Genomic DNA, 11102 nt, shown 5'->3' with positions numbered 1-11102 from the left:
ATTGAATAAATAAGGGAGAATGAGTGTGTTGCAGCGGAAAATACGTAATTTTTTGGACCTGAAGCGGGATCTTGAGCTGCAATATAAGCTTGTTATCAAGTCTCAACCTGATGCCTCAAGCTCGGGCCTACAGGACTTGTATGAGTTTGACCAGCTATGCTACCTGTACCATGCGTTGAAGTCGTATTATGACATTTCACGAAGTACGTGGGACCTGGATTATAGGAACCTTTTGGACGATTTGGCTAATATCGTGCTGAGGATGGAGGAGAAGATTCCTGTGACCGAGATCTTGACTAATGCTCCTCAATTGAAGGTTGTCAGACGTCAATTGCGTGAAAATGCTAAAGAGGGTGGAAAGGTTGCTTTTAGTATGGTGCAGCTGAACGCCGATATGGAGAGTTTCCAGGGTTTGATTGTCTCGCTTGATATAAACTCCATCACGGTCGATAGTGCATCTCTGCGGCAGCTGCCTCTGCTTCTGAAGACGCCAACAGAGTCGGAGCCTCAGAAAGCGGTAGTCGAGAAACCCCAGGAGGCTCAGAAGGTCTCCCCACCAAAACAGCCTGCTACTCAACATCAACAAGCAACTCCGAAGGCTCCTGCTACTACACAAGATCTTCCAGCACCAACACAAGAAAAACCCCTTCCGACTGCTCAAACACCAACAAAGGCAATTCCAAAAGGTCCTAAAGGTGCTTTTCCTACATCGCCAGCGTTTCTGCCGCCCAAGGGACCAAAGGGACTCTCTGCATCTCAAACACCAACGGGACCAAAAGCACTTAAGACTTCACAACAACCACACAGCTCACCAGGTGCCAATTTTCAACGTTCTAATTTCACTCCTTCTAAGCCTTCACCATTGATTGGTCAAAAGAGGTCTCTGCAATCAAGCGACACGCCTCAGAAGCGCCAGAAGCAACCATTCTTTACTCATTTGAACGATTGGACCCCGGAGCATGTGCAATGCATTTTTAAATGTGCCATAATGAGCCCGCATCGTGTTTCTGAAGCTATCAAGCAAGGCTTCAAGGAAACTTTTGGTGTCGATATCACTCTCGAGGCAGCTCACTCTCTACAACTGCATTACGGTATTCTTCCAGAAACCATGAACGACTACAAATACTACATCCAGGCGTTCCGTGCTGTGGCCTCGAATATCTACGACAACAGACATAAATATGTCACCGAGCCATGGGCAGAGTTGAAGAGAATGTTTTCAAGAAGGACTAACCTTACACTTTCTGACGATGATGTGAAGGGACGCTACGAGCTCTTCATCCTTCACAGACAAACCTACGGCAATCAAGGCGAGCCTCCATCTAATTACGAATCAGAATGGAATGCATTTCATCGTGTTTACCGTTTCAGGACGTCACAAAAGAAAAGCACAACACAGTCGTTCTTTTCTAGTGCAAATGCTGCACCCGCCAAAGAACAACCTTCTCCTGCCACTCAACCAGCTAGCTATAGGCCAAATCTGTTCACATGGACACCACAAGCAATTGGAGAGCTTGTGAAAGCACAAGCAGAGACCGATTTGAAAAGTCCAGGGCGTATACTTCTCGTCCAGCGCCTTCTCAGACAGGCTGGTTACGATACCCTGCTTGAAGAAATAATCACCAAGCTGGGAGAAAAGGAAGTCATGAGCGCCATCAACGAACAACAAAGAATAATCGTAAGACGGCAGTTCCAAGAGAAGTATTTGAATGGTAATAACGGTCCCAACTCCCAGAATAGAAGTGACCCAAGAACTCCGGCGTCGGCTCCAGCTTCAGCGGCTACCAACCAACTGCCAAACAAAGGCCAGCCTCATACTTATCAAAGAGCTCCTCAACTGTCCCCAGCTGCTGGTTCCACTTCAAGCGTTCCACAGAAGGTGGATTCTACACCTCTGAAACCCAAAGAAGCTGCCAAAGATACACCTCAGTCCCCTGGTCAAGCCAATGCTTCCGTGCAAACCAGTTCTGCTACACAGAATGCTAATTCACCATCTCCTTCGAAGGAAACAGAGGCTCTTCCTCAGGGAGTCAAGAAGGTAGTCCCAAAGGCCGGACAACAATCCAGTCATTTCGATAACCTCATTGAAAAAGTCTCTAGTGGAACTCGTCCTAATTGGCATTATGAGAATCGTTTCAAGGATCTCCCATTCACAGCCTTCTGGGATTTCGAGAAGAACAGAACGATTGCCGTAACGGTGGACCATATTAGTCTGATTTCTAAAGAAACTCAGAATCCGACAGAACGTGTCGCAAGAGCTAATCTCATCAAATTAATCATGCTTCGCTTTTTAAGACTCCATCATATCCTGGTATCTGAGGATTTCCTTGAAGCAAGGCTTATCAAAATGATGGAGAAGGATGTGTTCGATAGCACGGCCTGTCGCTTGATCAATGATCAAATCATGAAAAAGTAATAAGTTTACGTCAATGCATTACAATAATCTACGACCCAACATAATCATTATGTTGTAGTTTCGCTTTATTTTCTCCTAGAGAGTAATCTTCAATCTCATTTACCTAAATTATCTATTTCTTTCCACTCATCAATTGAGTCAACAACTGAGAGCTGGAAGACTGGTTTGCAGGGGCAGGTGGTTGCTGAGCATTGTCTGGTGTAGCCTTGCCAAATAAGCCCGGTGGTGGAGGAGTAGCTGTCTTGCTCCTTTCACTCATTCTCAACTGGTTGAGCTGAGCGGAAAGCTGCGAGGGTGTTTGCTGTTGCTTTCCTTGTTGTACCGCCTGCTGCTGGAGTTGTTGCAACAAGAGCAATTGCTGCTGTTGCTGTAAAGCAGGGTCGGACATCTGTGGCTGTCCCAGTGGTTGTGCTTGCAACTGTGGTTGGGTGTTCTGTCCCTGGGGTTGCTGCTGCTGGAGGTGTTGATCCAATTGCTGCAAACGAGATGAGTTTAAATTAGGTGTTTGAGCCAACTGAGCAGCTTGCGCCTGCTGCTGCAATTGTGCTTGTTGATGCAAAAACTGTTGTTGTTGACTAATTGGATGGTTCTGATAAGCCAAGTGATACTTCTTGATGGGTCTCAAAAGGAATTGCTCAATAATAAGACGAGAAAAGACCTTCTCCTCTTCTGGAGTACATGAGTTGTTTCCGTAAGACTCGTTATAGTGGAACAAAGGCAAAAGATCTTCCTTCAGAGTCAAGTCATCGAAATGAACCTTCAACTGCTGTCTGGTTGCTGCAAGATGCTTCAATCTCTCAGCTGTATCTTCAGCAAACAGAACAGCCGAATTATCGTCAATGTCGACATCATCTGGCAACAACTGACCGTCCTTGTTGGACTTACCCTTGGATTTCTGCTTAACATCTTTCTTTTGCTTTTGCTCCTTGAAAATCTCGCCCAATGATGGAAATGCTGCTGTATTGGTCATTGGAGCGTTATTATTGACCAGAGGTGATGCCTGCGCGGATTCCAGAGCTTTCGCCCAATGTGCTGTGGCAGGAAGAGTAGCACCTGCTGAAGGAAGACCAGTGGATGGAACGACGCCTGTAGAGGAGGCAACTGCATGGGCAATATTAGGAGTGGTGGATTGGAATGCTGCGGGATGATTACTGGAAGACTGCAGAGCCTGTTGGTGGTCCTCAGATTCCAGTTGAGTATCTTCATCAACCAGATGGTGCTGGCCACCACGAGATCCGCTCATGCCCATCTTGATACCCTGTTGGGTCAGCAAATCCTTTCTAGTGTACAGATCAGCTTCCTCACCTGGTTCATGCAAAAACATACAATTAGGATTGGCACATGGATGGCCTCTGAGGTAGGACAGACAGTACTTGGTAGTACCATGAGCTGCTCTAAGGACTCTACCATCACACAAGGAGCCATCAAGCTCAGCTATGCATCTTGAGGCATCTTCTTTCTTAGCAAATGTGACGTAAACGACGATGCTCTGATTACCGGAGGTGACAGGGACGTTACTGCCGCCGCCCGGAGTCTTTTTGTTGATGACAATTTTCGTAATCTTGCCATACTGACCAAAGTACTTGTCAGAGCGTAAAACTGAATGCAAATCTTCTGGGGCACATGGAGGACTCAAGCCAGTAACGTAAACAAGGTTCTTTTGAACCACACGAAGCCCAGCCAAGTGCTTTTTGGACGCTATTTCCAGCTCCTTCTTCTCCTTCTCCTTCTGCTTCTTTTCACGCTCACGCTTCTCTCTCTTGAGCTGTTGCATCTTATATTCCTCAGCTGTCAATGTCTTATACTCGACGCTTTCGTCATCATATAGTCTACGACAACCGGGACATCTTCCGTTAAGCTCAGGGTTTTGACGAATATTGTTATAACAGAATTGGCAGATTTGATAGCCACAGGGGCACGGTCTGAAGTTTTTATCTGAAATGTCCATTTCTTCCACGCATAATGGGCTAATCGTTAGTAACATGAAAAGGAATAAAAGAATAAATCAAGAATAACATACCAGTACTCTACCTCCTCATCGGAGATGAACGAGTCTTCAACGGCCACCATGGTGTTTGGGATAGATCAACGCTGTTTAATGATACACTTTAGCTGGTTCAAGATATCTTTTGTGTGAGACACATACCGAGTCACGTGACAAACTTCCTAATGGCGAATAACTCCCCACTTACACCTTCCCTTAGGAAACAAAACCGCTAAGCTTGTTTTATGAAACGTGATTTATCAATCTATTCCCTTAATTATTCTCTCTTAAGCCATTTGGTGGTTTTGGCGGAGGGGCCTGGGGAGCTGAGGTTGCATGGTGTACGGGTGTAGTTGGTGATACTCTTGCACCCATTTCCATTAGTTTGGCCACCAACTCCGAGACTTAGACAAGCTACCCACAAATCATCCAATGGCATTTATTGTAGAGCTCTGGCAGTCTGTGTTCACTCCAGGCACGACACCTGCGCTTATGAAAGCTCTCCATGCGACATTCATCTTGCTTTTCATATCACTTTTCTGGTTGATCTATGTCACTGGATCTATCCATTACATCAACTTACTGGTCATTGCATTGTTATTATACGGATCTGTTCTTTGGTTCGTCAAGGAGTTGGAACAAGCTAAGCTTAAAACCAACGAGGAGCTTCTTCAAGAAGGTGAAGAGAAGAAGGAAGGTGAGACCGAGTCCACCAAGGCAGAAGGTCTGGGAGTTTCTTCAGAGAAAGCGGCTCCAGTTAGAAAGCGGAAAGTGTAAATAGTTTAACCTGGTCATATCTTTAGTTATTCCAGTTTTTGTTTGGACAGTCTGAGCATGTATAGTCTGCAACACCGAGCGTCACCAACCACAAGCTTGTAGAACAGCCCAGTAGAACCACAAGAAATTAATAAACAGCGATAGAAGAAGACGCTAAGAAGACTTATTGAACTGTGGATCCCAAGGTGGACCGGTCATCACGTGCTTCCATTTCATCTATATCACCATCTTCTTCCCCAGTCTCACTTATCGTCATGAGCTTCAGGTACGGTTTACAGACGTACCTTGCCAATCCCGAGCAGGAAGGAGTAATTTTTCATGATGAAAGAGTCGTGATCATCAGAGATCTCTTCCCCAAAGCATTGAGGCATTACTTGGTGCTTCCTCGAGCCAAACCGTTGACTTATAAGCATCCAGTAGATGGACTAGCAGATTCAGCCGTTTACCATGAAATGGACGAGTACGTTGAAAAGGCAAAAGATATGATCGTAGAAGACTTGACTAAGCAAGGGTACATTGAAGAAAACGCTGCTGCACAGGAAACGTTCAGAAACACATTCATTAAAGCTGGTGTTCATTCCATACCGTCTATGGCCAATTTACATGTCCATGTAATTACACAAGACTTTCATCTGGATAGAATGAAGCATAAAAAACACTACAATTCGTTTACCACACCATTTTTCAAGGAGTTTGACGACCTCAGACCTTCTACTCCAGACAACTACCTCAGCCCAGCAAGCGATGCAGACTCCCACAGTGACGGCCTGCTAGAAGGACTCATAATGAGCAAACCTTCTAAAGACAAGAAGGCACGGCCTTCCAGGAACCTAGATTACCAGCATTTGGAGGCACTTATTAAGTCTACCCCACTCAAATGTGTATATTGCGGGAAGAATTTCGGGAATCAGTTCAAGCCTTTGAAGCAGCATTTGGCGGAAGAATTCTCACGCAAGTTCGGCAAACAAGCCTCGTTGAATTCTTCCGAACCCAAAAAACAGGCTACCCTGTAAGAAGAAGTTCATGAAAATTAGCATTCCTAGCATAAAAGGGGATGTAAAAGAAAAAAGGTCCCATTAACAACCCTTCGTGGAAATAAACTTCGGAACTCAGAGCCAATAGAATTCTGCATCACCTTAAATTCCTCATTTTTCTGGAGCCTACATGAGACGTGAAATGTTGTGCAGTTGTTTGACAGCGGCTCAGCTGTGAATTTGTCCGGACTGAAACTCTCAGCCCTCCCTCCCAGCCAGCATAAACAGGACCCTTGCTCCAAGGCGGAGCAAGTTGCCCATGGGGAGACGCCGAAGAGGTTAATTTGCGACTACGGATTAAAGTATACGTTTACGTGGGTTCTGTATTTTTGAGAGACTGCCGCCTCGCGTTACGAAGAATCATGCAATCACAAAGTACGCCCTACCGCCTACAAGTTTTTTTTTACTATACGGCAAACGCGATTGTGATAGGTCTTCTCGGACTACCTCGGTTCGACAGAAGGAAAATTTTTCATCGTGTTTTTAGGTAAGTTTCTGCCGCAGCTGGGTCGGATTATCATGGGGGTCTGCGATGGTTAGAGGTTGCAGCATGAATGAGATTTTGCAGCCTTGCCATACAGGTGGGAAGCATGAAGATGATTGGTTTCCATGGAAGTGGAGAACCAACTGATAGGCCAAAAGAAAGCCAAAACAAACCCCACTCGGATGATTCACATTCCCTTCGTGGGGGCATTTCTTCGTGCTGGCTTACGTCAACCGGAAAAAAAGGCCCATCAAAATTTTTCATGGCGGTATGCACCTTGGGCTAAAAGTTCTTCCGCCTCCACATCTCCACTCCACGACTCCACCCATTCACTATGCCGCAAAAATAGCCTACGATGCATCGTGTTTGCCCTTAGACTGCGTGTTTTACGATTCGCCCCGGTTGTCCCCCAACATAAGTTGCATTACGTGTGGGGTTTTTCCGAAACGGCAAGCGCCTTATAAAAGGAGCTTGTGCTGCTTGACGGAGTTCTTTTTTGCTGTTTTTTTGTTTGTAAGTATCGATCATGAGTGTCTTTGAAGACAAGGAAATCAAAGAAGTTTCTTCCGAGGAAGTCGAGGTCAGAGATGATGCCATTAAGAAGTTCGATGCTGCTGACTTGGGCGAGAACTTTGACTTTGACAAGGAGTTCCAGGAGTTGGAACTTATGGCTAAGGAGTCTACCCAGAAAAAGTCCTTGGTTGACAGATTATTGTCCTGGGAAGTGAAGCTCAACTTTAAGAACAAGAACCATATGGTTTACCTTCTTGGTGCTTTTGCTGCTGCTGCAGGTCTCTTGTCTGGTGTTGACCAGTCTATTATTTCCGGTGCTACTATCGGTATGCGTAAGGACTTGAACCTTACCGACCACGAACAATCGCTTATTTCATCCCTCATGCCTTTAGGTGCGATGGCTGGTTCCATTATCATGACGCCTTTGAATGAGATCTTTGGAAGAAAGCTTTCGTTGATCATTTCTTGTGTTTGGTACACTATTGGTGCCGCTTTATGTGCTGCTGCTCAGGACCACCACCTCATGTACGCCGGTAGATTCATTTTGGGTGTCGGTGTCGGTATTGAAGGTGGTTGTGTGGGTATTTACATTTCTGAGTCTGTTCCTGCCAATGTCAGAGGTAGCATTGTTTCCATGTACCAGTTTAATATTGCTTTGGGTGAAGTGCTAGGATATGCTATTGCTGCTATGTTTTATTCTGTCCATGGCGGCTGGAGATTCATGGTTGGTTCGTCTTTGGTGTTTTCTACTCTTTTGTTCATTGGTTTGTTCTTCTTGCCTGAATCGCCTCGTTGGTTGGTGCACAAAAACAGAACTGGCATGGCTTACGAAGTCTGGACCCGTTTGAGAGATGTCAGCGACGACAAGAACAAGCTTGAGTTCTTGGAAATGAGACAGGCTGCCCGCCAGGAACACGAGAGAAAGGCCAACACTTCGAGATTCAAGACTTGTTACGATTTGTTTGTTATTCCTAGAAACAGAAGAGCCTTGATCTACGCTGTGATGATGGTTACTTTGGGTCAATTGACTGGTATTAACGCTATCATGTACTACATGTCTACTTTGATGCAAGGTATTGGTTTCGACGAAAAGAACTCTGTGTTCATGTCTCTTGTTGGTGGTGGTGCTTTGCTTATCGGTACTATTCCTGCCATTTTGTGGATGGACCGTTTCGGAAGAAGAGTCTGGGGTTACAATATCATTGGTTTCTTCATTGGTTTGGTGCTCGTTGGTGTTGGTTACCGTTTCGACTTCAACACTCAGCAAGCTGCTGCCGAGGGTGTTTACTTGACTGGTATCATCATGTACAACTTGTTCTTCGGTGCTTACTCCACCTTGACCTGGGTTGTTCCATCTGAGTCTTTCGCTTTGGACACCAGATCTTTGGGTATGACCATCTGTTCCACTTTCCTTTACTTGTGGTCTTTCACCGTCACTTATAACTTCACCAGAATGACTGAAGCTATGACATACACTGGTTTGACTCTTGGTTTCTATGGTGGTATTGCATTCCTTGGTTTGATCTACCAGGTCTTGTTCATGGCCGAGACTAAGGACAAGACTTTGGAGGAGATCGACGACTTGTTCAACATGACTCCATTCGAGCTCGCCAAGCAAAACTTGATTAACCTCAAGAACGGAAAACCATAATGAAGGGGGGAAATATAAATAGGATAATATTAAAATAGATGTAATTTTGCAACCATTGATTTCGTAGTTGGTGCACGGGTGCGGCGCACCTCTTCGCTAGGTAACGATGCCTTATCCATCTCTTCTCATTAGGGAAACCATGATCCACCGAATACTAGGAAACATTTTTCTCCTGTCCATAGAAGATGTGGATGGATCTGTGGATCTTCAGAAGGAGTACGGAATCACTCACGTAGTTTCCGTGTTGGAAGGTTCCGTTCCACAGGTTCTCAAAGAGAAGTACCAGCATCTCCAAATAGAGGTCCAGGATTTGGAAACCTCCAATTTGCTCGAGCATTTCAACACAACGAACGAGTTTATTGACCTGGCTTTAGTCCAAAGTACGGAAGAAGGCGACCAAAAGAAACACCATGGCGCCGTTCTCGTACATTGTGCTCAGGGCGTCTCCAGATCAGTAGCAGTGGTGATGGCATACTTGATGTACAAGTATAAGTTAAAAATTCCACAAGCATTACACGCCGTTAAAAGGCGATCCGAGTCTGCTCAGCCTAACGAAGGCTTCATGAAGCAGCTTGAGTTGTTCCAAGAAATGGCATACAGCGTCGATAAGCTGTCTAGCGCATACAGACAGTTTCTTGTTGAGCTGAGCTTACAAGACGATCCTAGTGGACAATCTCTTGCATCATCTGAGATATTCAGCAGCAATGACAGTAAAGAAAGAGCACCCGGCTCGTACCATCTCAGGTGTAAGCGATGCAGAAAAGTGCTTGCAAACCAGGGCGACATTGAGACTCATGAGATGCCAGGCACCGAATCCAGACAATCACAGTTTATTAAGACCGCTCCAAATTCTCGGAGAATTGTTGCAGTGGCAGACGCATCCAAGACTTGTTCCCATTACTTCCTAGATGAGCCAGTGGACTGGATGCGTGCCGAATTGGAGAAACAGGATATCGAGGGGAAGTTCTCTTGCCCTAAATGTAGCCACAAAGTTGGTGGTTACAGTTGGAAGGGTTCTAGATGCTCCTGCGGCAAATGGATGGTTCCTGCTTTGCACTTGCAAACAGCTAAAGTTGATGAGATGAAGACAGTATAGAAAAAAAGCCCCTAATCATCCTCAATGACCATATCCACATCTGACGCCTCACAATTCGGAAGAGGTGCTGAAGTTTCACTGGTATCTTCTGTCAGGATCGTCACTGGCCCAGATCTACCCAAACCAGCAGAGATAACCTGAGTATCAGTCATAGAGTCGTGGGACACTGGCCCAGCATCGCGAAGGTCGCTTTGACCAACAATATTAGCTTCATCTTCAGAAAGGTCCGACGATGCCTGGAAACTGCCCGAGGCATCAGCATCCTCAATATCAGCATCTAGATCCTGTTCAGCACTAGCATCAGGCATACCCGAAGGTGCATCCTGATAAATAGAAGTAGACACATTAGCATTCAGATTTTCGGCTTGTGCCACATTGCAATCTTCATCCTCCATTTCTTGAGCTTCGTAGTCCAACTGAGCCATGGTCTTATTGATACCTATAGGCGCTAGCGTATAGTACCCAGTTGCACGTATCAGACGTAGTTTATCCAACTTCATAGCCATCGATGGAGTAAGAACAGAAGAAGCGTTCTGTCCCGATATCCTTCCTCCTTGCCCTCCCATCATGTATTCCTCATGGAAAGCACTGGGTCCTGGAGCATTAGGCAAGTACGAAGCCAACGGCGGTGCCAGGGGAATATCCTTCCTGGAATGTATCAGGTGGCCTCCATTTCGTCTTGAATGACTTAGATTTCCCTGGCGACTATCTGTATCGAGATGAACAGGCCTGGCACGGTTTACACCTTCCCATTCATTGTATGTATCGATGGTGAACGTCGGCAGACCAAACATGGGTGGGGTGGAAAGTTATGGATATTTAGGGTTTTGGGATATGTGGTAAACGAGGGTGGTGAATTTGGCAGTACTGGGAAGCTTTCCAATGGAAATGTGGTAATTGTTGATGGTATGGTTGTAGTTACTTGATCTGGTGTATGGAAGACTTCGCGAGTGATGTAGTAGAGAGGTACCACCATGGAAAGTACAAGACTGGGAAGGAAGGAAGAAGGAAAGGGGAGAAAAAGAGAAAGAAGAAAAGCAAATATAACAGACCAATTGACGTTATCATTGGGTTTTCCTTACTTTGTTTGTGTTCTACGGTTGTTTAGTGGTGGCTGCGAAAAGTCCATACTATGACTCCTACTACC

At 45.5% G+C, this 11102-nt stretch overlaps 7 protein-coding genes across 7 annotated transcripts; 5 read left to right on the top strand and 2 right to left on the bottom strand. All coding sequences in view use genetic code 12, as the record gives it.

Moving 5' to 3' along the window:
* Positions 1-19: 19 nt before the first annotated feature.
* On the top strand, positions 20-2416 carry CXQ85_002022 (uncharacterized protein; the record flags this gene model as incomplete). The annotated part of the gene is made up of 1 exon (XM_025485713.1): positions 20-2416. One exon carries the CDS (start codon positions 20-22, stop codon positions 2414-2416), a length of 2397 nt encoding a protein of 798 aa, XP_025341178.1.
* Positions 2417-2528: 112 nt separating this feature from the next.
* On the bottom strand, positions 2529-4364 carry NOT4 (CCR4-NOT core ubiquitin-protein ligase subunit; the record flags this gene model as incomplete). The annotated part of the gene is made up of 1 exon (XM_025485712.1): positions 2529-4364. The coding sequence occupies one exon, from the start codon at positions 4362-4364 to the stop codon at positions 2529-2531; it is 1836 nt and encodes a 611-aa protein (XP_025341177.1).
* Positions 4365-4832: 468 nt separating this feature from the next.
* On the top strand, positions 4833-5177 carry CXQ85_002020 (uncharacterized protein; the record flags this gene model as incomplete). Its single annotated transcript, XM_025485711.1, has 1 exon — positions 4833-5177. The coding sequence occupies one exon, from the start codon at positions 4833-4835 to the stop codon at positions 5175-5177; it is 345 nt and encodes a 114-aa protein (XP_025341176.1).
* A 254-nt stretch (positions 5178-5431) lies between these two features.
* Positions 5432-6190, top strand: CXQ85_002019 (uncharacterized protein; the record flags this gene model as incomplete). Its single annotated transcript, XM_025485710.1, has 1 exon — positions 5432-6190. The coding sequence occupies one exon, from the start codon at positions 5432-5434 to the stop codon at positions 6188-6190; it is 759 nt and encodes a 252-aa protein (XP_025341175.1).
* Positions 6191-7221: 1031 nt separating this feature from the next.
* HXT5 (Hxt5p) lies at positions 7222-8859 on the top strand (the record flags this gene model as incomplete). The annotated part of the gene is made up of 1 exon (XM_025485709.1): positions 7222-8859. The coding sequence occupies one exon, from the start codon at positions 7222-7224 to the stop codon at positions 8857-8859; it is 1638 nt and encodes a 545-aa protein (XP_025341174.1).
* A 139-nt stretch (positions 8860-8998) lies between these two features.
* YVH1 (tyrosine protein phosphatase) lies at positions 8999-9879 on the top strand (the record flags this gene model as incomplete). The annotated part of the gene is made up of 2 exons (XM_025485708.1): positions 8999-9822; positions 9852-9879. 2 exons carry the CDS (start codon positions 8999-9001, stop codon positions 9877-9879), a joined length of 852 nt encoding a protein of 283 aa, XP_025341173.1.
* An 87-nt stretch (positions 9880-9966) lies between these two features.
* On the bottom strand, positions 9967-10749 carry CXQ85_002016 (uncharacterized protein; the record flags this gene model as incomplete). Its single annotated transcript, XM_025485707.1, has 1 exon — positions 9967-10749. One exon carries the CDS (start codon positions 10747-10749, stop codon positions 9967-9969), a length of 783 nt encoding a protein of 260 aa, XP_025341172.1.
* Between the last annotated feature and the right edge of the window lie 353 nt (positions 10750-11102).

This window comes from Candidozyma haemuli, assembly GCF_002926055.2.
Source record: "Candidozyma haemuli strain B11899 chromosome Unknown C_2014730914, whole genome shotgun sequence".
Classification (NCBI taxonomy): domain Eukaryota; kingdom Fungi; phylum Ascomycota; class Pichiomycetes; order Serinales; family Metschnikowiaceae; genus Candidozyma; species Candidozyma haemuli.
This window is presented reverse-complemented; position numbering and strand designations above follow the sequence as displayed.